Genomic DNA, 26,457 nt, shown 5'->3' on the forward strand with positions numbered 1-26,457 from the left:
TTCCTCTTGATTAGTTTCACAGTATGCACCGGTATCACAAATATTTCAAGCAGAGCTATTGTGAGCCTCTAGACAATGTGAAAAATTGTTAGTGATACAACACGCAGCTTTAAGATGAGAGAAAGTAATTTATTATCAGATGCGTGAAAACAACAGAGTCGTTTCCAGATTTGTTCTAATGAGACCCCAGTGAATATCATGCTTTAACTTGGCAATTTAAATCCTTTGATGGCTTGAAAGAACAAGAAGAAGAAACAATCAAAATTAATACACATCGAAGACAGAAATTAAAAATTGTGAAATCTAAAGCACACTCAAAGGCTAAGCGATCTAGTGCTCCAATGTGAGCACTGTAAACATTACAAAAGTTTTGATATAGCATTCACTTTACCAGGGACATTCAAATTTGTCCAAAAGTTTCACTGCAATGAAAAACTTTCATAGTTCAGGTGGAATTATTTCTGGAAGTAAAATTTATAGAAAGCTGTGCCTTTGTTCTCTGTTAGTTTCTTTATGTGATTTGTGAAATTTAGTTTACAGCAGTGGGTAACTTTTGCCATAATAAGATAAAGTTTGCTCTATAAAATTTTTCCTTAACATTTAGGCAATGCTGATGTCTTATACCTCAGAATCTCTAGTCCAGTTCGTATAACACACCTGCAAATCAGCATGTTTTTCTCTACAAGATTTCATTTTGGCATATTTTCAGATATGCCCAAAATTATCCCAGATATATTCATGTAAATGTGAATGGAAATTTTGTGAGATCTAAGAAAGATTATCAGCAGGATGACAACTTTTCACTGTATTACTTAATTATTGGGATGCTTCATAGTATAACATGTACTCCAATGTTCAAGCAAACGTATTAAACAAAAATCAATTGTTTTTCTTTAAGTTGTTCCTCTCCATATAAAAAAGGTGTATCAAATTACATTTTAGTTTCAACATTACAGTGGATTTATAGGATACTGTTAATGGATGTTTCTGTCTGCCTGCCACCAAACAGGGAGTCAAGCTTACCAGCAGTTCGGGAGAGACCAAATGGTTAACACTGAATACAAACTAAAATAAATTTTGAATAGTTAAGTCATATGATGTCCAATCGAGAACATCTCTAATCAGTAGGACTAATCTGATGTCAATTTGTTCTCATCAATCTTATGTTAGCAGATTACAGGCTTCTGAGGTTTTGTTGCATATCAATTTCTATTTTATCACTTGCTTTTACTCATGGCAGATAGCTGTTGTTGGCATTACATTCCTACGAATATTCTGCCGTAACTTATACAATGACAAACTTAAATATTATTGGGTTGGCACCTAAGTTTGTAGCATTTCTGCACAAGTTTAATAAACATAAGAGATATACATAAAAGAGACTTTAGTCATCAGTAATATATTCTACTTCATTATTTACAAAAGTCTTCCAATGCTGGAGTAACTTCTCAATTCCACGACTATAAAACTCACATGGTTTTGAGACGAAGAACTTATTGAGCCATGTCTGGAGCACATTTTCCACCAGAAAGGTAATTCCTTGAGGATTGTTTGATAGAGCGGAAAAGGCAAAATTCTGAGCATAAAAGTTGGATTGCGTCTACACCACCGCTATCCCACCAGCTGCGTAACATTATCTTTTGTGGAAGCGTGCAGGCCTTTGTGATGAAAGTTGCTACTTTGGGCTCAAACATTCCCCCCCCCCCCCCCCCCCCCATGTCGGCATAGAGACACTATTTCTCATCACCACTAATGATACAGGATAGGAATCGTTGGCGTTGTTCAAGAGACAATTGATGACGAGCAAAAAGAGATGCACATACAGTCACCCACTGATTTCTTTTTTTTTTTTTTTTTTTAATTTTGGCTTCAAGCATAAGGTACCCGTGCACCTGATTTTTGCACAAAAATGTCACACTATGGTAGAATGACCACAGTTCAGCACATTGGCCAGTTCTCAACTCTAATGACATGGATTGTTCTCGATTAATGCATTTAAATGACCACCATCAAACCCTGAAGGTCATCCTGAATGTGGAGTGCCAGTGAAGCTAAAATGATCCTCCTTAAAATGAGAAAACAATTTTCTTGCCAGTCCAATGGCACAATCCCCACACAAAGTGTAAATGATTCTGGCAGCCGCCGCTGTCATTACCCCTCTATTGAATTCAAACAGAAGAATGTTGGAAATGTTGCCAATTCTCCACTTGGCACTCCATCTACTAGTGTCCACAGCTCCACTCACTATCTCCAAATCACAAAATGATAATATGTAAACTCAAATAATCACAAAATGATAATATGTAAACTCAAATAATAGTAGTGAACTACAAACAAAAAATGACAATCGATAAATAAACTGATAGCACCTGGAATAACACCATGCAAAACAAAAACACTATAAACTTATGCACAAATGCAATATTTATATTATAGAACACATGAATTGCAAGAAAGTTTACAACAGATGCAATCTGAACAAAAAAAAATTTCTGAAAAATATTTTAACAAAAATTGCTGATGCTCACCACTGTAGATGATATGTGAATCAATTTTATGATTTATTGGAATTAAAAAAGCTCAAGATCACACTATCACCTCATAAATATTTTTTTCAATCGTACATATTTTCTGGAAGAAATAAATGTTAATGTCAAAAAAATGTGAATGTCGTATGGCACTGATGGCTAGGATACCCGACAAGGTATATTCAGGGAATGGTGTTCTTCCTCTGTGCACAGTGACCACTTTTCACAGGGATATGTGAGAGTTGTCTTATGTACACAAGTACAGTGTAGATGAGTGTAATGTTGTGTGTAGTGTGTACTGTAGTAGAATAGCGATGAGAGTAGGAAAATGGTTAAAGCAGGTGCCACCACATAGCCTATGCCTCTCTAAATGGGGCCGTCACCCTTAACATCACTATCCGATGCACAGATCACCATCAACCACGTCACATGCCCTCACTTCATGGCACACTGTGAAGAGATTTGGAATTTGATCCAAAACATCAGCACAAAGACTCATGATCTGGAACATCTTGGCAAAAATACTGACAGTGAAAATTTCAACTACCAGCAGAATTCAAACTAGTTAACTTCACAGTCAGGCACCACCACACAGGCATACATTAGTGATCCCGGCTACGGAGGAAAGTAATGTTTTTATCTATTAACATTTGTGCCCAAAGATTCTACAGCAATATCTTCAGCACAATAATGCAATCTGTGAAAATTATCGTTGTATCAATTTGTAAATGAACATAAGTTTAAATTTTTGACATATTCCACAGACATAAAGACCATTTCACTTAGGATCTGTGGAAGGAATATTTACAAATTAATTCTTTTGCAAGTAAGTATTGTGTAGAACTTTCCATACAATGTCAAGAGCATCAATTAAGAATTTGTCTTTGGCTCTTTATAAAAGCAAATAGTACCACTGCTAGTTCTTTAACACTTAGACTAATCCTGACTATTTGTAAGATCAGCAGTCCCTTAAAAGTTTTCCTTTACCATTGAATACCAGGCAATGCACAATTCTTCCAAAATTAAGCAACCACCTATCATGGCACATAATTGGTTCATTTGTTGTATAGTGGAGTGAGAGACGAAACTAGGGTGATATTGCTCCCTCATTCACGAAACAAGTCTATACAGAACAGTTCTGCTGAGAAGTAAAAGCTGCCTAACTGTGTTACCAAGTTGCATGAAAAAATAGTAAACATAAAGTGTATTTAACACTGATAATGCTAAGATATCAAAGAAATTATTGGAGATACTTAAAAGAATTGCAAAATCAGGGCAGCACATAGGTCAGATGCAGATAGAGGACTCTCATGACTCATCTGCAATGGTATGCAAACCCCAAACACCCAACCATAAGCAGACCTGAGATACGGATAAATCAAAATACACTACTGGCCATTAAAATTGCTACATCAAGAAGAAATGCAAATGATAAACGGGTATTCATTGGACAAATATATTATACTAGAACTGACACGTGATTACATTTTCACACAATTTGGGAGCCCAGATCCTGAGAAATCAGTACCAGAACAACCACCTCTGGCCGTAATAACGGCCATGATACGCCTGGGCATCGCCAAAACAACCAGTAACTCAGACGATAAACATAAATTGGAACTTAGGTGGTTAAAAAAAGGGCTTTCTGCCAAGAAATGATGTCAAAGGTTAAGGGCAATGAGCATGAAGTGGTGGAGGAGAACCACTTAGCAAATGGCGATGGCTAAAATGACAGTGTCCAATATGCAATCTAGATAAAATGATCTCTTCATGGCAAGAGAGCCGAGAGGAGCTCGTCCAAGCTGCTGAGAGAGAGGCTTCATAATCTGGAGCCAATTCCCCATGAAGGGAGGACCAATAACAATGCCAAAGTGACACCACCACCTGACAGACAGCAACATGGAGATCACTGGAGGGAATATATGAACTAGTGGGCTGAGGTACGAGGACTGCAGCCTTGGCAGCAGCATCAGCAGCCTCATTTCCAATGAGCACCACAGTGACTCCCTCACGAGTGAGCAACTGACAGTTTTCCTGGACCCACTGCACTAACGGATGGGCAGTGTACAGTGCACAGAGGCTTTGAAGGGCACAGAGAGTCTGAGCAGATGATTAAACTGAAAAGTCTGTGTCACCAGACGTACCATGTGGCTGCCCATGCAGCTTCAACACGATACCACAGTTCATCAAGAGTAATAACTGGCGTATTGTGATGGGCCAGTTGCCCGGCCACCATTGACCAGACGTTTTCAATTGGTAAGAGATCTGGAGAATGTGCTGGTCAGGGCAGCAGCTGAACATTTTCGTATCAAGAAAGGCCTGTACAGGACATGCAACATGCAGTCGTTCATTATCCTGCTGAAATGTAGGGTTTTTCAGGGATCAAATAAAGGGTAGAGCAACGGGTTGTAACACATCTGAAAAGTAACGTCCACTGTTCAAAATGGCGTCAATTCGAACAAGAGGTGACCGATATGAGTAACCAATGGCACCCCACACCATCGTCCCGGGTAATATGTCAGTACGGCAATGATAAATACACGCTTCCAATGTGCGTTGACCACGATGTCGCCAAACACGGATGCGACCATCATGATGCTGTAAACAGAACCTGGCCTCCGAACTGTTCGTGCAGATGGTTGTTGTCTTGCAAACGTCCCCCTCTGTTGACTCAGGGATCGAGACAGATTTGTTACAGCCACACGGATAAGATGCCTGTCATCTTGACTGCTAGTGAAACGAGGCCATTGGGATCAGCACGGCATTCCGTATTACCCACCTGATTCCATATTCTGCTAACAGTCACTGGATCTCGACCAACACGAGCAGCAATGTCGCGAAACGATAAACCGCAATTGCGATAGGCTACAGTACAACCTTTCTCAAAGTCGGAAACATGATGGTATGCATTCCTCCTCGTTATACGATGCATCACAACAACGTTTCACCAGGCAACGCCAGTCAACATGATGGTATGCATTCCTCCTCGTTATACGATGCATCACAACAACGTTTCACCAGGCAACGCCAGTCAACTGTTGTTTGTGTATGAGAAATCAGTTGGAAACTTTCCTCATGTCAGCACGTTGTAGGTGTTGCCACCGGCGCCAACCTTGTGTGAATGCTCTGAAAAGCTTATCATTTGAATACCACAGCATCTTCTTCCTGTCGGTTAAAATTTGCACCTGTAGCATGTCAACTTCGTTGTGCAGCAATTTTAATGGCCAGTAGTGTATAACAAACATCATCTATGTAAACCAATGGGCCAGTCAGAAAGGGGTTGGTTGTCCCCAAAAAGACGTCATCTGACTGGCACTAATAAACTCGAGAACGCGATCGGCTGAGCACGTGTCATCATCTTAAATACGACGATATATCAGGCGACAGCTGTAGACAGGCGCGTAACGGAGTAAAATAGGGGCACTCAAGTAAAAGGTGTCTTACCATCCACAGATGAGAGCAGTGGGGGAGGATCGCCGCTTAAAAGATGTCGATGGCTAAAAAGACAGTGCCCTATCCAGAGTCTAGTTAAAATTACCTCCTCTCGAAGACGCATTCGGGAGGAAGAGGTCCAAGCACAGGGAAGAGCTTTCACGTCCCACAATTTATTATGGGGAAGTGCCACAAAGAACCACACGACACAAAACACTCTGTAGATCAGCAAAGGGAATCATGCGAATAGCTGGCCGAAGAAGAGAGACTGCAGCCTTGGTCGCTATATCGGCCGCCTCATTTCCACAGATACCAACGTGTCCTGGGATCCCGAGGAACGCCACCGAGAGCCCCCCCCCCCCCCCCCAATTGGAGCAAGCGTAGGCAGTCCTGAATCCGGTAGACCAGTTCACTGAAGTAAACTACCCTGAAGACGGCCACAGCAAATTTGTCAAAACATAGCAGTTTAGTTGTTTTAGGAGTTCACAATGATGTGGCACAATACCCAAATCATTAAAAAAATTCTTTTGTCATTACAGTATGAAAGTAATGACAAGACTTGCCTTATTACTTGGTAGATGTTGCTGGTTGGAAGTTTCTCTGCTGCATAATCAGTCTGGCTATTATATATCCTTAGGAAGATCACATGGAAGTTGTATATGGTTATGTCACAAGGAGAGGTCAGTGAAAGTGATTAGTGTAACAATTCCAGGTTCTTAATATGTTCTCATTATGATGCTTCAAAGATTTTCTTTGAAACATCCTATTAACTGGTAGTGGCAGTTTTACTTGCCCTTACACCATATTTAAAACAATAGTAGATATGTGACGATTTCGCACAGCTGAGATGATAAAACACTGGCATAGTATCCTATGAATATAATATCAGTCAGTCACAATTCGAATCGGTAATCACATACAAATACTTGGTTGTAGCACATAGGCTGACTGACGGGTAAAGCTAGTAACAGTCTTCGGTTTATTGATAGAATACTACTGAAATGCAATCATTCTACAAAGAAGACTGTTTATAAGTCACTTGTGTGACCCATCCTAGAATATTGTTCATGTGTGTGGGACCTGTACCAAATAGCACTGGCAGAAGATACTAACTGCATACAGACATGAGCAGTGTACCACAGATTTGTTTAACCCATTGAGGAGTGTCACACAGATATTGTAATAACTGAAAGACACCTGAGATAGGACTTTCTCGGTATAGTTTTGTCTAATACATTTTCAAGAACCAGCTTTAAATGATGACTAGGAATATACTACAATCCCCTACATGCCACCCCATAGGGATTATGAGGACAAGGTTAGATTAATTACAGTATGCAAAGGTGCATCTAAATGATCATTCTTTCCGCACTCCATTTGTGTCTTTCTTTTCATGCTCCATATGTGAATGGAATCTGAAAAAGCCCTCTTAACTGGTACCATGGGATGCACCCCCTCCAGTGCATTCTACAGTGGTTCACAGAGTACAGATGTGGACTGATATTTGTGCTAGGCGGTTATTATTAAACTCCCCCCCCCCCCCCCATCTAACATGTCAGAACAGGGAAATAAATGCCGTACGAGTACCAAACTTGGTACCATTAATGTCGAGGACATGGGGAAAAAATAATGCAAAATCAGTTCAACTGAAACACTTTTAATGTGCTGCTATAATGAATGCATCACACCATTACACACTGGTACCATTACTTGCTACAAAAGGAACTCGATATAGTACCCAGTGTCCAGATGAGTCTGAACGTGCAGCAAAAGAAAGCATGCCTGTTGGTATGCTGCCTATCTCTCTTGATATGCTACACTTCAGATGAGCACCTGTATGAATGCTGCCCTGGTAAACCCCATCTTGCAGGTAGCCCCAGAACCAAAAATCACAGGGAGTGAGGTCAGGTGACCATGTTGGCCAAGTATTTGGAAACAATTGGCTTATAATTTGATCATCTCCAAATGTGTTTTGGAAAGGCAGGTGACTTTCACAAACAATGTGCGATGGGGCCCCATCTTGCACGAAAATGTGTTCAATGCGTCTCTCCTGGATGGTGGGTATGAGATGCTGGCGAAGCATATCACAGTAAAGCTGGCCATTCACACGGCACTTCTTTGGTTCTTAAGTGCCAACCTCTTCAAACAAGAATGGGAGAATGATGAGTGTAGCTATGAAGCCACACCATACAGTGATATGTTCACAATGCAGAGGAACTTCATGCACAGTAGCGGCAATGAAGATCCTCACACTTGGCAATTTTGTGTGTTCACCTCACCTGTCAGGGAAAAATGAGCTTCATCTGTCCATAGGATGGTCCATGGCAAGCCCAATGTCAACATGTCGTCGTGCATCCTGTGGTGCAAGCTGCTGTACGGTTACCATTCGAGAATGGTTAGAAGCACCTTCTGTACAGTGGATTACAGAATGTTCGAGTGTCATGGCACAGCACACACTGCCTGATGATCAGGAATTGTGCATAGCACTGTCTGCCAAAGCAACAGTGATTTCATCAACCACCTGTGGTGCAACCGGTCTTCCCAGAGCGACGTCCATATCTCCAGTTGATTCGAGCTTCTTCATCATGCTCTGCACAGCAGATGGAGAAAGAAGACCCTTCCATAATAATTTCAGCTGGCAATATTCTCTGCAGCATTACTGTTGTTTTGATAATAGAGCCTCACATATAATGGACTGCTCCTTTTGCCCAAACTCATGCTGACACATCAACAAGTGCACTACGACTAGTCAGGTGTGAGAGACTATGAATCACGATGACCGGACACGGTACCTGGTAGCCATAGTTGGAACTGGACGGTGGTGCTGTGACATGTGGAAATCATGCTCCCCGTACTCTGGACATCATTGGAACCACATCTGATACTCATATCGTAATTAGTTTGTGTGTCACAATGTGTTAAATAGGGAAAGTTTGATTATAACCACCCACTATTTCTCTAATGATGTTAGTGTAATGTGTAAATCTGTTGGAATGAGTTATACCAAATGGGAGGATGTTACAGCCAAATGCCTAAAATTTTAAGGTACCTATGAAACAGTCTGTTTTCCCTTCCTCTCTCTTTTTGTCAGCATCTGGGTACGATACCAGAAAACTGAATCAATTTCCTGCTGATGATGTTAATGTGTCTTCAATAAAAAGAGACACTATAAACTTGTTGAATATATCCAAAGGGCAGTGTGGGAGCAGTACCAAAGTTTACAAGAGGATTATTTACTCTGAATTAATTTTTTTTAATGAAAAGTATCTCCTACACATTCATTGCTAGCTGAACTAATCACATCTGCGAATTCAGGAGCCCAAACAAGTCTTAGCTAGAAAGCACATGGGTTAGTTGCAAAGTGCCAAACTGAGACTGAAGGGTATCAGGTTTGATCACAGTCGGCACTGGAGTTTTATCTTTAACTTTGCATTTCTTTCATATCTGGCAATATTTTAACCCTTTCGTGACCAGGGGAGCATACATATCCCACATACAAATTTATTTTCATCACTTAATTGTTTTAATTGTCTGCCTTGTGTCTTGGTGGTTTTACGACTTTTTCTCCTTGCCTGTGATAAGCTCAGTAAAGATTTTATTGTCTTTTTTACATTGTTTGCTAGAAATATACTAATTTGTGTACATATTCATTGATAAAACAGTTTTAAATTTGTTTAATGATTCTGCCTTATGGCCAGTATGTGTAGAGTATTTCTATTTGTGCCTTTTGTTCATGTTTGTGTCTAAATTTTTTTTAGATGTATATACACCGATGGAAACAAAAATCTGAACATCAAGGTGTTGGGCAACATAAAGTAAGGTTTGTAGGCAGGTTTCTACATCTGAAAGATTATGTCTCTTCAAATTTTGCACCAGTCACATAAGAGTAGCACCAGTAGCGCCACTATGAGAATGCAAATCAGATTTGCTTTACATATACACTGTAATGGAAAGGAGTATTAGTTATCTTTGAGAGTGGACGTGCTGAGTTGATGTTAGTCAAAATGCCTTTACGGCAAGAAAGATGCCATTATCAACACCTCACAGAGTTTGAATGAGGTCCTGTAATAAGGCTACAGTAAGATGGATGTTCCTTCTCCAGTGTTACAGTAAGACTTGGCAGCAATATAGTCACTGTTCATGATTGCTGGCAGCGATGGTAACAAGAAAGTATGGTGACAAGAAGTCTGGGCTCCAGACAGCCAAGTGTCACTACAGAGAGGGAAGACGGTTGTGCTTGGCGTATGGTGACTGTCGCATTGCACCTCACCTGCAGCAGCTATCTGAGCAGCAGTTGGCACCACAGTAACACAATGAACTATTACAAATTACTTCCAGGGCTACTCCAAGCCAGAAGCCCTGCAGTGTGGATTCCCACTGACCTCAAACCACTCTCATTTGTGACTTCAGTGGCATCAACTGAGAGCTCATTGGAGGGCATGGTGAAGGTCTGATGAAAGCTGATTCTGCCTCAGTGCCAGTGACAGCCGTGTGTTGGTTAGGAGGCGTCCAGTTAAAACAAACCTGTCCATAATCTAGACATACTGGAACTACACCTGGCATTATGGTACGGGGTGCGACTTCGTACAAAAGCAGGAGCCCTCTTATGGTTACCCCACGCACCAAGGCATCAATAGGATGACTCGATCTGTTGTGCTGCCATTTATGGACAGAATTCCAGGTGATTTTGAATGAGATAATGCTTGCTCACATACCGCTGTTGTAACCCAACATGCTCTACAGAGTGTTGACAAGTTGCCTTGACCGCTTTATCATCAATCAGTATCCAATTGAGTACATGGGACATGGTGAACAACAATTCCAGTGCCATCCACAAACAATATTAACCATCCCTGTACTGGCAGCAAAATGCTACAGACAAGAAACTTCATCCCACAAATTGATGTCTGCACCTGAACAACACAGTGCATGCATGTTTCCATTCAACATTCTGGTGGTTGCCCGGTTATTAATGTACCAGCATTTCACCACTGTAATGGCTTATCTCGTGCATACATTAACCTGTCATCCCACTATATTAATCACTTAAATATGTTACCTACACAATTGTGTCCAGAAACTTCATTATTCTACAATAATTATTTTTTGGTGCTGTGAATTTTTTTGTCAGTGTATTTTATTCAGTGCTGTAATATTAGTTTACTCTCTTCGTTTCATATGGAACAGGAAACTCCACAAACTCCTCATTTGTTTTTTGTGATTAATGCTTACCTTCTCTTTATATTCCTCCCAGATGAAAGCTGCTTTAGAGGATCAAGGTTAAAAACACTGGTCACATGTTCCTCCATTGTTACAGTTCTGCATGACGAAACTGTTTACTACAATGCCCAAAAGAAAAGAAAAAAAATATGATGCCATCATTTGAGTGACCTACAGCCAATAGCACATCTATCTCTCTCCTGGCTGAACTGGTCTACAGCTACCATAAAGCTGTGTGCTCTGCTATGGATGCAGGTCATGATATAGCTGAGATTTAGAATCTTTAATTTTTCTTGTGATGAATCGTATCTTTTGAGTGTTGGGCAGTTGACAAAACAGTAACTGGTTTATTATCTTGTCCTTTTACTGCAGATGCACACCCTTTTGTACGAACGATGATGTGTGCTTATGCACAGTTGGGGGAGGGGGACCAGCAAGGAACACAAGGAGGTGATGTACACAAAACACAGCACATGGCAGTAAGAGATAAGGACTAATTTCATATGAAGCCACTTCAACTATCACTACGTATTCAACTATTTTTTGAAAAATATCATGTAAATGTTCAGTTGTGAATAAAATTGACATAATTAATTTAACTGGGACATGTGTGTATTGCTGGGCATGATGAAGAAGAAATTTAGGGAACTATTTTTTCCTCTTCCAAGTCCAGTGCACATATGTGTTCCACTTAAAATAATTATAAAACTGTAAACAATCTAAATTTAGAAACATGGCCTCAATCATTACTCAATCCAAAAGCAGGAGACCAATTTTTACAGTAATATGCGAAATTTTAATTAATTCAGTCACAAAAGGGGAAATACAGAAGCGTACGATCCCGCCCATCTGCTTTGACCCATGACATCACAAATAAGGCAGAAACGACGATAAACCAGCATTCCAATATGACGCATATAAAGTCGTTACGTACACATTATGAGGACGAAAATACATCAAAAAACAAACATACACACGTTCCACAAAAAGCCTAATGACACTAACAGGACAAGTGCGGAAAATAGGGGGGGAGGGGATTGGGTGAGAACAAACTAAATATAAACAAATTTACACACCCATCCCCATAAAAAAAAACCACACAAAACGGCGAAAAAACAGACATCACAAAACTCCCCAAATACCATTAAAAACAATATCATCTGGAATCGGACACTTCCCTCGACCTATATAGCTCAACAGCAGCTCCTGATACAAAAACCAACATTCACAGCCACACATCGGGATCAAACACTTCCCTTGACCTTTTATCTTCACATCATCTCCACATACAACCGTCCCTGGTCCGAGACGCCGGAACTTTAAGTAAGCCTCATTTCTTCACAGCATACTGAACACTTCACGACTTCATCCAAAAATCCGAACAGTTGAATTATTTTTGTTAGAGACAACACACTGTCCCCCATCATAGCCGACAACCGAAAACTGTTGAACTTGTCAGTCATATCCATACCTACCAAAGACATAAAAAAAGCAATTTACCAAAATTCACACACGATGCCACATTCGCAAACTAAACCAAAAACATCACTTAACTCACCACTAGAGAGCACCACCAATCGCATCAAAACAACACCTACAAACACGTCACTCTCAAAAACTAAATTCTGCGCCATGGTGATGTCACACCACAACAGCCTTACGTCACGGGTCAAAGCTGACGGGTGGGATCTGACGCTTCGGTCGACCCACAAAAGGATTAATGTGAAAAACTCAGAGTTTCATTTTGATTTGGAATCTATGTTTAATTGTACTAGCCCCTGTAACTGCATTAAGTCTTTTTTTCTTTAACGACATCTTATTCACCACTGAGTATGTTAGCTCACTTTGATGCTGGAGAAAAAGCTTTTGCAGTACCACTTGAAAATGGTCCAAAGGCCAAAATTACAACTACGAAATGAATAATTTCTACAGTCAATGGTGAATACTGTTGTTGTTGTTGTTGTTGTCTTCAGTCCTGAGACTGGTTTGATGCAGCTCTCCATGCTACTCTATCCTGTGCAAGCTGTTTCATCTCCCAGTACCTACTGCAACCTACATCCTTCTGAATCTGCTTAGTGTACTCATCTCTCGGTCTCCCTCTACGATTTCTACCCTCCACGCTGCCCTCCAATGCTAAATTTGTGATCCCTTGATGCCTCAAAACATGTCCTACCAACCGATCCCTTCTTCTAGTCAAGTTGTGCCACAAACTTCTCTTCTCCCCAATCCTATTCAATACCTCCTCATTAGTTACGTGATCTATCCACCTTATCTTCAGTATTCTTCTGTAGCACCACATTTCGAAAGCTTCTATTCTCTTCTTGTCCAAACTAGTTATCGTCCATGTTTCACTTCCATACATGGCTACACTCCAAACAAATACTTTCAGAAACGACTTCCTGATACATAAATCTATATTCGATCTTAACAAATTTCTCTTCTTCAGAAACGCTTTCCTTGCCATTGCCAGTCTACATTTTATATCCTCTCTACTTCGACCATCATCAGTTATTTTACTTCCTAAATAGCAAAACTCCTTTACTACTTTAAGTGTCTCATTTCCTAATCTAATTCCCTCAGCATCACCCGATTTAATTTGACTACATTCCATTATCCTCGTTTTGCTTTTGTTAATGTTCATCTTATATCCTCCTTTCAAGACACTGTCCATTCCGTTCAACTGCTCTTCCAAGTCCTTTGCCGTCTCTGACAGAATTACAATGTCATGGTGAATACTAAGTTCTTTAAAAAATTATACATGATTGCGAACTCCAACCATGAGAAGTAAATCAGCTGTATTACGTCATTTCAAAGGTTGGAGGATAGCAACAGCATACCTCTTCTAATAGGATCATGCCAAGTAAAACATTGTGGTCTCCAAACAAACCTTCAGGCTGATGATCACTTTATCTAGAAAGATAACAACTGGCTATCTTCATCTATTAAAGAACAATTTTTGGTAGTTTCAAACACGTCAGTGACCATACTAGGTTATTTAAGGACAGTGGAAATTCCAGGGTTTAGGGGAGGGAGGGAGGATGGTGAGAACAACTCACCCACAGATGATGACTGGGGCATACACCCATACAAGAGAACAGAAAATTGCATCAGCATTTGAGTTGTCACTTCTTATGGAGCACTTTCTTGTGTGTAATGTGAATCTATGACCCATACATCAATCATCTGCTGGTAAGGGGTTACCTTGTCTAACTTTTGAGTTACAAGACAGTGAATGGAACAAACCCTAACATCGCAACAACTTCTGTAAAATGCAACATCACAACCAGTTACAGAAACTATCAGCAGGATTTACACTCTACCAAAAGGAAGCAGATATTCCTTCCAGGGAAATGAAAAAGATGAAAAGGAGAGAAACCTCCTTACTTCAAAAGGGTTTCCTCTGGGCACATATATGGAACTGCAGCTGCCTTTTGTGTCATGATTCCCCACAGAATATGAACTGTGCTGACATTTTCAAAAAAATGTGCATGCCTTGTTCTTGGAGCCATTATGGACTAGAAAAGAAGTTGCAACTGTCACAATGAATGTAAAATGTAGTAAATTGCAGCAACAGGATCTGAATTTTTGTCAACTTTTCTTTTCTAATCCCATTTCCCATAGAGTTACATGTATTCTGAATCCAATTACTTTCCTATTGTGTTATTACGAAATTCTCATTTCTTTTCAGTCCAATCAAGACGAATGATTGAAACCTATCATGTTAAAGCCATTGGTGAATAGATCAGATTAAAAATTGTTCTATAAATCATAGATACGGCACTTCATACCGATGTAGAACATGTCGGTCTAACTAAAGTTTCTTCATGATATAATTCAAGTTTGTTTGTTTCTAGTCATAATATTACTAATATGTTGTTGTTGTTGTTGTGGCCTTCAGTCCTGAGACTGGTTTGATGCAGCTCTCCATGCTACTCAATCCTGTGCAAGCTTCATCATCTCCCAGTACCCACTGCAACCCACATCCTTCTGAATCAGCTTAGTGTAGTTATCTCTTGGTCTCCCTCTACGATTTTTACCCTCCAATACTAAATTGGTGATCCCTTGATGCCTCAGAACATGTCCTACCAACCGATCCCTTCTTCTGGTCAAGTTGTGCCACAAACTTCACTTCTCCCCAATCCTATTCAATACTTCCTCATTAGTTATGTGATCTACCCATCTAATCTTCAGCATTCTTCTGTAACACCACATTTCAAAAGCTTCTATTCTCTTCTTGTTCAAACTATTTATCGGCCATGTTTCACTTCCATACATGGCTACACTCCATACAAATGCTTTCAGAAATGACTTCCTGACACTTAAATCTATACTCGATGTTAACAAATTTCTCTTCTTCAGAAATGCTTTCCTTGCCATTGCCAGTCTACATTTTATATCCTCTCTACTTCGAGCATCATCAGTTATTTTGCTCCCCAAATAGCAATACTCCTTTACTACTTTAAGTGTCTCATTTCCCAATCTAATTCTCTCAGCATCACCTGACTTAATTCGACCACATTCCATTATCCTCGTTTTGCTTTTGTTGATGTTCATCTTATATCCTCCTTTCAAAACATTATTGCTTCTAATGAGTAAAAGGAATTTTAATTTGTTTTTAAATCTTGGTTGGCTATCTGTCAAGACTCTTAGACCACGGTTATCTTTGGCGGCATATTTATTTTTTCCCTTAAATAAATGTCTGCAGGGTGATCTTGGCTGGGCTCTAACTGTAATTCTGATTACACACAAAAGTGAAAAGAATATTTTTTTCTGTGGCGATGATTTACCCCTAAATATGATGCAATATGAAAGAAGTGAATGAAAATAGGCACAGTAAGCTAATTTACTTAAATGTTTATTACCAAAATTTGCAGTAAACCAAATAGCACAAGTAGCTCAACTCAAAACATTTTAGCAGGTCACCAATGTGTTTCTTCCAATTCAATGTCTCATCAATGCAGACACCCAAAAATTTGGAACATTCTGCCTTAGCTACAGACTTCTGTTCAAACTCCATATTTAGTACTTGTGTTGTGCCATTTACTAGACTGAACTGTATATATGGTGTTTTATCAGAACTTAATGAGAGTCCAGTTGCTGAAAACCACTTAATAATTTCTTAAGGACATTACCTCAGCTAATTCTTGTTTGCTGAGTGTGATTACTATACCAGTGCCACCAGCAAAAAGAGCTACTAGCTTCGTATCTTCATGAATATGGAGTGGCCATTCATTAATACACATTTTTGGCAACTCCCCAGTCTAAGGAATCGGCTTATTTTTGCGCGTTTTCTGAACTGTTTATTTCAATTTCCAGTACTCTTCCAGTTAAATACAAATTAAATCATTTGGGCACTGTCTCACTCTTGCCACAATACTTAAGCTTAGTCAGAAGAATTCCACAACTCATACAATCAAGAGATATTGAGGGATCATAGAAAACCCAATTGGTAATGTTCAGTTATTCAGAACATTTAATATTTGATCATGAAAAACCTCTCTGGAAACCAAATTGACATTTTTTTAGCACTTTTTTTTCACCAATTTGTGAAGCTACTCTTTAATACACTACTGTTTCAAGAATTTTGGACAAAGCTGTCGGAAGTGAGATTGGGTGGTAGTTGTTGGCACCAGTCCTATTTCCCATCTTATGCAATGGTTTAACAATAGTGTATTTCAATCTAGAGAAAAATGCCCTGTTTTGGTGAAATGTTACATATGTGGCTGAGAATGCTAATTTTCTGTTGGATACAAGCTTACAGTTCTTTGATGCAAATGCAATCAGTTTCATGCGACCTTTTGCTTCTGAGTATGTTTATTATTTTTCCTAACTTCAGAAGGGGAAGTGGGTAGAGCATCAATATCATCAACCTACAGAGGAATTGCCTTTCATAATGAAGATCTGGATACTATTTCCTCCACGAAATTTAAAAAAGAAAAGATTATTAAAAGTATTTCCAACCTCCGATTTTTTGTTAATAAAGCTTCATTCAATAGGTTAAACAATAGTACAGTCACGTTAATAATTATGAGAACGAGATTTTTAAAGTTTAAGAACAATAGTGACTGAAAAATGTGGTTTGAAAGTTTATCTTTTAATGCTCATAGTTTCAGAATCGTCCAATTAATATACTACGACAATTAGTGTTTCAGCACTATACAATTTATTGCGCTTACCAAAATTGGTATTCATAACTGCCTTATAAATAAATCGCATAGTTAGTAATGCGAGGATATCATACAAAGACAGTATTAAAAGAAACAATAGTTGTCAGACTTAGTCTATGGCAAAAAGCCACTTTTTTTGTCTGAAGTCACGCCCGGTTAACCTAAACTTAAATTTTTCTTGTCTTTAGGTAAATATACATTAATAGTATGAAAACCGTCGCCTCGTTTGAATCCTTAACTTTTATGCAATACAAAAATAATTCGGCTGTCAAGTCCATAGACAATGCGAGGTTACATATTCTCAAAAGCTTGAGCTATCGTAACTACAAACTCTTTACTAGCCTAATTCGTTTTATCTGATACATCATCCGAAATGAAAATTCGAAGCCTGGTCACACGCTGTCTGCAACTCCAACACATGAGTTGTGGGTGTATATGGAGGTTGTTCTTTATATCAGTTGCTACATTCCAATTCGAGAAGAGTGCCGGCATAAGAAACTATTACATTTGGCCAAGAATAGAGATGTTTTCTCGCCGATCCAACTACAACTGTTAAACTGTAGTTCGTATCAATTATAAGAAGGTAAAAAATATTGGGCAATATTCTTTTCTCCCAAAAAAAATTCTACAATCTGTGATCTAATTGCAAAGACACGATTTTATATCAGCTTTCTAACACCACCGCACTCTACTGTCAAAATATTACAAAGGCTTAAACTTATGGCAGGCGAGCTTCGAATTACTCTCAGTTCAGTAAGCTGGATGAAGACAGAAACTGTTGGTATTATAATCCTAAACCATGCAACGGCAATTGTTCAAACGATGAAGACGATTAAAAATTGTAGGTATTCAATAATGTACGGTAATAACGAACTTTTTCTAGTGACACTAGCGCCAAAATCGATTTCAAATTTTACGGTCTCTGGGCTTTCAACAACGTTGAAAATGTCTTGGAGATGTTTACAAAACTATCAACGTTTCCCATTGTTCGAAGAATATAATTTTAATAGTAGATATTAACATGGCAATATCACCCAGTGTGCCTATGAGCACGATACAGCTACTGTTCACGAAAATGGCTACCATCCGCCATACCACAAAAGAAGCCATTTGTAAAATATGGCTGCGCCCTTACTTCATTCATGGCCGGCAAAGTATCAAAACAAACAAAATAAAGATTGTTTACATTTCTGACAGAAATCACCATTTCATTAGGATCTTATACAGACACAACAGCTGGAACTTCAGTATCGATCGCCGCTCCCCGAGCTAAGATGATGACGTTAGCATCATCAATTCTTCCAAATTTGAACAAAGTGCAATATTATTACGATACAATGAAAGGAACTTCTCTTACAATACCAAGCACAGTCTACAGCTGTAACTTACCGTCGTCGGTGCCCGAAGCCCACATTGTCACGGAAAATTCTCCTTCCAATGTCTTAATTTGAACTTGTTTTTGTTCCCACTTGCGGGACTTTGTCTCCGATATTTCACCAATGATGTGTTCATTTCCTCGTAACTTCACGCCTCTTTTTCCCTTTCGAGATCCTCTTCTTGACGGTCCTGGACTAGACTCGACGTAGATATCACCTTCCGAAGGAACAGGAATCTGGTCGTAAACAGATAATGGATCGCCACTGCCTACAATTTCTTCTTGTGTTTGAAGTATCACTTCCTCACGTCCAGGTTCAGGGAGCGGCTGCAACGCTATCATAGGCTGTCCATCAACACTTTCTATTGTAGTTTCTACTGTTTCACACGGTATTTCCACAGGAATTGTTTCTATTTCCACTTCCTGTATATCAGGATGTATTTCTACCTCTGTTATTATATCAGACGACGCCATGTTCGAATCCAAAATGGATGAACTTTTCTGCTCCTACGACATAAGGATAAAGTCACGTGACATACGATTGCCTTCCACCTAGCGAGTGCTTCAACAACTAAGGAAGTCGCGAGTGGCATTTGTTGTGGGGTGCGTGTAATTTAAAATATATTTACATTCTGGGCAGCATGATCTGTGATACCCAAAGAAGAAAATAGCTACTCCTCTAAGTAGTGTAAGGCAAAAATTCAGTTTCCATCAACAAGCAGCAGGAACATCGTGGGTAACATATACGTGTAATGGATGATCAACTATTAATTCTCAAAAACTTTCCGCTGCTGGTACCCCACAATAGAGAATTTACGTTTTACGATGGGTTTATACGTGTTAAGGTAAGTGAAGAAAGCATCAAAGTCTCCTGGGAGTAAATTTATGTAGCGGTACGTCTTATTATACATTTTTCTGGCTAATAATATACAGCATTAAATGTCATGTTCATCCTTTCTTTATATATTGCGCTAAAAATATATAAATACGCACTGAATGGTTTTTTGATGTGAAATGTGAACATGATCATTCAGACTGACGTCTGAATGTGTTTACCTCCATTTATCTTGCTTAAAGTTATAATGACAAAATACATTTATGGCTTTGTTTGCAACTTATAACTGAAAATTACCAATGACAGGTATCAGGACATGTAATCAACACTTTGAATCATTAGTTCTTAAATATGCTGCAGTTTTAACCAAGAAAAACCAATTGACTTCACGCTTGAACCAATACCACTGGAGGGATATTATTCAATTTTTCAAGTACACAAATGGGAAGTTGCAGTATCCAAAATGTAAAGTAAATATCACTGTCCTGGTCTTGGTGTCAGCTGATTGTGTGCACAGTTATTGGCGCTTCACATGAGTGAACAGTGTAGCTCTAGCTTGCGAATTCAGTGGGAAGGAGTGTCCACTAAGTAACTGTAGTCAACAAAACAATTATATACACTATCTTTTGACATGGCTGAATAAAGTAGTGACACCGCTGCAGCCAATGCAAGAGCCTGGGCAAGCAGGTGAGAGTGGGGCTGACCAGATGCTGTTACATCATGGGCATCTGCCAATACAACAAGAACTGACAACAACACTGGGTAATAACTACATTTATGGGCCAGCTGAGAGACTGGAGCTTCTATACAGGGTGTCCCATTTATTTTGACCACTCTTAAATTACTGTTTGTCCAGATACAAATTACAAAATGTTTAAAGCAAATGTTCTGTAGCCATCAGGGGGACATCAATCAGCATGTTTGTCTTCACTGTAGCTCTTTTTTTTTACAAAGATACGAACAGCGGAATGACTTTTTTTAAATCGCACACTGTATTTTTCATTCCTCTCTGAAAGACCTATTCAAAAATGTATCAGAGTGTACCATTCACTGAAACACAACATTATTAATTACATAACACAACATTGACGCTCCCGTGCTTAGTGCAGGTACTCGAGGTAATGGAACACATCCACGTGCTGACGTTGACAGAGGACAAATGTAAACAAAAGTAGAATGCACACCTGTCATTCCTTCAACCATCGTCAGATGAAGAGTTGTGTGAATAGAATGTACACCAACGAAGAGAAGGTAGAAATGCTACTCATCTATGGGGAATGTAAATTAGCAGAACAGTAATCGCAATACTGTTTTCATATGTACAGGTACATTTAGTACAGTAGTTTAGTCCTTTTAATTACTACTGTGTAGAGTAGGCATACAGGAAAGGCTGGTCTTCCTACAAAGTGCATAGACATAATGTTTCTTTTATTGCTGTTGTTGAAAGTAGGCAAAATGCTATGCAGGCAGCTGAACTGTACAGAGAACGGTACCCTGACAAGAACCTACTCTCCCAACAGATGTTTTCTCGTCTTGTTGTGACGTTTCAGGAAACGGGAAGTTTCAACCCACAACAACCCTGCAATCATAGCACTCGCACAGACAAAGCTGCCAAAGTTACTGTTCACACTTCCGTTGCTATGAAGCCACATGTGAGCACACGACAGCTTGAACATGAGATTGGCATTCCTGAAACCAGTGTAGCCTGCATCGTATTCTTACATGTCATCGTTTCCATACTTACAATGTACACGTACATCAAGAATTGCATGGGAATGATTTCCAGAATCATGTACAGTTCTATCAGTTGGCACAGCAGCAAATCCTTGCCAACCAGAACTTCTTATCCAATGTTGTATTTACCAATGAATGTTCCTTCTCATTCACAGGACAGGTAAATACAAGGAACATGCATTATTGGTCCAACAACAACAATGGAACATCAGCGTCATTGGAGAGTTAACGTCTGGTGTGGGATACTTGGCACTACAATTATTGGCCCTTATTTTATCAGTGGTAGTCGAAATGGCACAGCGTATGCCAGCTTCCTCACACAAATTCTTCCTCCTCTTCTGGATGAAGTGCGGCTAAGAAACAGAATGTTTCTGTGGTATCAACACAATGCATGTCCAGCACATAATGCCTTTCGTGCATGTCGTGTTGTGAACCAAAGGTATCCTGCCAGGTGGATTGGTCAAGGAGGAACAGTTACTTCACCTGCCAGGCCTCCTGATTTAAATCCTCTGGACTTTTATCTTTGGGTATGCATTAAAGACGTTGTCTATCGCGATATTCCAACAACTCCAGAGAAGATGCAGGAACGTTTCGTGCTTGCTTGTAATTCTCTTCAGCAGGCTATACTGGAAGCAGTCAGTTATTCTTTCATTCGATGAGTGCATCAGTGTATTGGTGTCCAGGGTCACCGCTTTGAGCACCTTTTGACGTTCTACTCCTGGGCAATGGTACAGGAGAGTCAATGTCAATTTTGTGTTATGTTTTTACTTGGTTTTCATTTGTTTCTTGACAACTCCAGCAAGTGGAAGAGTTTGTGATCCCAGGCTCAAAGTCAACGTAGTGTTATGTAATTAATAATGTTGCTTTTCAGTGAATGGTGCACTGTGATACATTTCTGAATAGGTCTTTAGGAGAGGAAATGAATTACCGAAAAAAATACAGGGTACCATTTAAAAAAGTCATACCGCTGTTCATATCTTTGTAAAAGACAAAGCTACAACGAAGGCAACCATGTTGATTGATGTCCCCCCTGATGGCTAAAGAACATTTACTTTAACCATTTAGTAATTTGCATCTGGACAAACATTTATTTAGGGTGGTCAAGACAAATGGGACACCCTGTATATAATTGAAGATGCAGAAAAGCAGAGTCACAGCAATATCAAAAATTAATTTCTTCATGTCCAAGCCATGGGCTGTGTTGGGACATACATGATGGTAATCAGTACCTCAGCAAAACAGGTATGCACCAAGCCCATATAAATACCCCTCATTTTTATACCAATGGATGCTGCCTGACAGCTGCAACTTAGAAGGGATGTCTAAGCAGGTATACAAGTTGACATGAATCTATAAGCTGGCACAATGAGATTTGGCCATCTATAACTATAGAGCTGCAGGCTTGTTGTTGGATCTGAGTCTAGTGTTGTGGTCTTAGCGTCTTCCTGTCAGTGGGGCAACCCTGAACCCATTTCCACTCACTGCCAGCTTCGTACACTGGAGGGCTACTGCTCAAGACCGGGACCAAGCAACCAATCAACCATCCTCACTTGCGCAGATATACTGTTGCTGTCCGCCTCAGCTTGCAAGCACAGGCATTACTTCTGGGAGCTTTCTTCTCAGATGGGGTCCATGGTGGGGTTCCATGCATTCTGGCATGTCGTGGCCCGAGTTGTGAAACTGTGTCCAGTCATTGCACCTGCAGTCCAGATGGCAGTGTTCTCCTTACTTCAGTGCACATGCTTAGTCGCTGAGATCATTTTTTTTCTCTGACGATGTGATACTGCAAGTTGCCAGATACTGCAGGCCACTTACTTACCTCTGCACACACCGCTCTACAGCACGCTCCCTGGGGAGAGGCATTACCATCACCAAGCATTGCTGGAATGTTTTATCAATGATGTTTCCATGATAAATTGTGCTGCAACCAGGCAACTACATGCAACTCCACTGCTACCCTGCCAGGGGTAGTGAACTGCTGGCTTCCTGTCACTTACTATCCAGTTCCACCGCACACTGTTGTAAATAAACTGGTATTGCATTTGGTAGAACATAGGCTCTAATCTCCATGTAGCCATTCTAGTTTGGGTTTTCTTTGGTTTCCATGAATTATATCTGACAAATGTCAGAATAGTTCCTACTGTGAGGTCATGGCTGATTACGTTGTCAAACTAGATCATCAGTACTTGCATAACTGCTTATATACGAGGTGGGACAGTAAAGTAATGACACTGATTTTCTTTGCAAGCTGTGTCAACCCTGCAGGCTTGCGTAGGCACAATATCTTTGACCTTGGTCTATAAGCTGCTTCTAGTCCAAGTGGCATATTGATGCAACTGCTCAGTCGTGAGTTGTGCTGTAATAAGTTAACATGTGTTTGTGTCTCTTGTCATGGAAATGGAACCGCATAATATTGCGCAATGGTATGCCATTTCTTTTTGCGTTAAATTGGGTGAAAACGCGACGACAACTTATAGTAAGCTTCAGAAGGCTTTTGGAAAGGAGGTTCTGTCAAGAGCTCAAGTTTTTCAATGGCATAAAATGTTTAGTAAAGACAGAACGAATGTTGAAGATGAAGACTGCAGTGGACAACCATCAACCTCACGGGCGGGTGTCAACGTGGCTAGGGTGCCTGAACTTGTACGATCTGATTGAAGATTATCCGTGAAAATGATTGCAGAAGAACTGAAGATCAATTGAGAAATGGTTCGTCTAATAATAACTGGAGATCCTGGTATGAGAAACATTTTGATTCTGCATCACGATAATGCACCATCCCATATTGCTCTGTCAGTACAGCAATTTTTAACCTCAAAACAAATTTCAGTACTACCACAGCCACCGTATTCACCAGATATCACTCCGTGCAACTTTTTTCTATTTCCAAGAGTCAAAACGGTGGTCAAGGGACACCATTTTCAAACAACACAAGATGTCCAAAAATCTGTGACGAGAGTCTTGAAGAATATTACAGAAAGTGAGTTCCAGAAATATTACCATCAATGGTAGAAGTGCTGGAACAAGTGTGTGCTGTCATAAGGGAACTACTCTGAAGGAGACAACACTAAACCTGACTAAAATGGTAAGCAACATTTTTTTCCACGTCAGTCTCATTACTTTATTGTCGTACCTCATATATGAATTAGATTTTTGTTCAACTTTAATACTGCAACATGTCCAATATCCTTGTATCCATGGGTGAATAAAGCTACTACATTCAATCAGTTAATGGTTAGCCTTCTTGGCCTGCTGCCAAGGGAAATCAAAATAATAATGAAACAGTGAAAAATCTGAGAGACAATAACAATAATATAAAATAGGATGATCTGGTACAATGCAGTGGTGTTGAGCAGCAGACACGGATGTTTAAAATGAAGTAAGCTATTGGATATAGTCCTCCTCCAGATACAGAAAACACACACATTTGCACAGGCACAATCCTGTCATCTGCAGATGCTATGGCCTGGTTGCAGTGAGCAGCAGTCACAGCTGGGGTGCTGCTGGAGAAGATGCTATAGTGCTGTCTGTGGGAGTATTCATGGACGTAGTAGGGGCAGGATGGTGGGCTACTCTGTAGGTGCAGCATCAGAAAGCTGTACTGGGAGGGGTGGGGGTCGAAATGGATGAGAACAGAAGCAGGGAATTGGAAAGGACTACGCAGGTTCACTAGGGGCACAAAGTGTGAGAGAAACTGGAGTGGGCCTGGGAGGATGGGGGTAAATGAGAGGAGAGAATGTGTACTGGGGTGACAGAAGGTGTGAGTAAGACTGGATTAAGAGCAGGGAAGGGGATGGATGCATATGGGAACAGTGACTGGCAAAGACTTGATAGGGGAGCGGGTGGAGGGGTCGAAGAATGTGTTGTATGTTTTGGTGAGAAGGATCATGATATCACAAGCTGTGAAGCAATCGTTAAAGTGAAGCACATCATGTTGGGCAGCGTTTTCAGCTACTGTGTGACCCCTCTGTTTCTTGACCACAGTTTGGCAGTGTCAATTCATCCAGAGAGACAGCTTGTTAGTGGCCATATTCACATAAAATGCCGCACAGTGATTTCAGCCAAGTTGCAGTATACACAATGGCTGCCTGCTTTCACAGGTGGCACTGTCTTTGATGAGGTAGGAGATGCTTATGACAGGACTGGAATAAGTGGTAGTGGGAGGATGTATGGGACAAGTCTAGCATCTATGTCCATTCCTGGAATGTGAACCTTGAGGAAGATGGTTGAGAGCAGGAGTGGGATAGCGATGGACACAGAAATTGTGAATGTTGACTTGGCAGCTTCATCAGCAGCCATAAATTGGTGTCCTATGTAAGCATTTCTTCTCCTTCAGTGAGTGATGTTTAAATGCAAAATTATTTGAGTATTGTCGCTGTTGCCTATGCAATAGACAATGTCATGAAAGATTTTGCTTATGGGGTTCTGACATTTTTGTGCACTATGTTGAAAGATTACACATATATTTTGATATCAGAAGAGCCTCTAATTGCGAAACTTGAGGCAGGGAAAGTATCACGACAGATTTATATCTGTTCGATAGTATGGTGATGGGATTATGGTTAGTAGGTATTTTAACATATCTTAATAAATATTTTTGTTATTCAGCAAGACAAATTTTATGTGATGCACTAGTATGATGTGGGTATCAGTTCCTTGTAGGTATGTCAGCTGGGCAAGGGTATGTGGTTTGCATATGTGCATCAGGAAATGGCTTTTTAAAATTGGTGTAAGTCATTATTGTATGGAAAATTAGCTATGCAGTGCAATAACTTCCTTGCTGTTAAATCTTATGGCAGATAAAGTTTGACATTACTCATAGCTTGGAAACGAATAAATCCCTGAGTCTTTAAGAATCAAACTCAAATGTTTGAAGCAGCCGTAGACGTCTGATTACTTGAGAAATTAGCAAATGTGTTAAATACTTGACATTAAGCATGCAAGTGAGAAAAAGTTTAGAAAAGATTTGATGTTATGTTGTGTTGGAAGTCACTAAGTGCTCTCATTATCAAACGCAGGATGAGTAGTCTGGCTAATTTGTACCCTGTTTTAAGCCCCACTTCCATCACTCACATAGGGTGTGGAGTTCAGCTTCACTGTGCTACCTCTGGAGGAGTGTATAAATGTATGCACATTTGGGGCATTGTCTGAGTCAGTCTATTTTTGTAG

The 26,457-nt window shown here is 39.9% G+C and overlaps 2 protein-coding genes across 4 annotated transcripts in view; one reads left to right on the plus strand and one right to left on the minus strand.

The window, feature by feature from the left end:
* LOC126284868 (transcriptional repressor protein YY1-like) overlaps positions 1-19,310 on the minus strand; it is a 78,026-nt gene extending 58,716 nt beyond the window's left edge. Inside the window, exon 1 of the mRNA XM_049984105.1 lies at positions 18,737-19,310. Coding sequence (XP_049840062.1) covers positions 18,737-19,196 — 460 coding nt within the window. The 5' untranslated portion in view covers positions 19,197-19,310. The remainder of the gene's footprint in view (positions 1-18,736) is intronic.
* Positions 19,267-26,457, plus strand: part of LOC126284866 (E3 ubiquitin-protein ligase FANCL-like) — a 215,556-nt gene continuing 208,365 nt past the window's right edge. For 2 of the 3 annotated variants that reach the window (XM_049984103.1, XM_049984102.1), the window contains exon 1: positions 19,298-19,567. In XM_049984103.1, the coding sequence (XP_049840060.1) occupies positions 19,475-19,567 (93 nt within the window). In that variant the 5' untranslated portion in view covers positions 19,298-19,474. Of the gene's footprint in view, positions 19,568-26,457 lie in introns of all 3 variants that reach the window. The other variant, XM_049984104.1, reaches the window with a different exon arrangement.

This window comes from Schistocerca gregaria, chromosome 8 (genome assembly GCF_023897955.1).
Source record: "Schistocerca gregaria isolate iqSchGreg1 chromosome 8, iqSchGreg1.2, whole genome shotgun sequence".
Classification (NCBI taxonomy): Eukaryota; Metazoa; Arthropoda; class Insecta; order Orthoptera; family Acrididae; genus Schistocerca; species Schistocerca gregaria.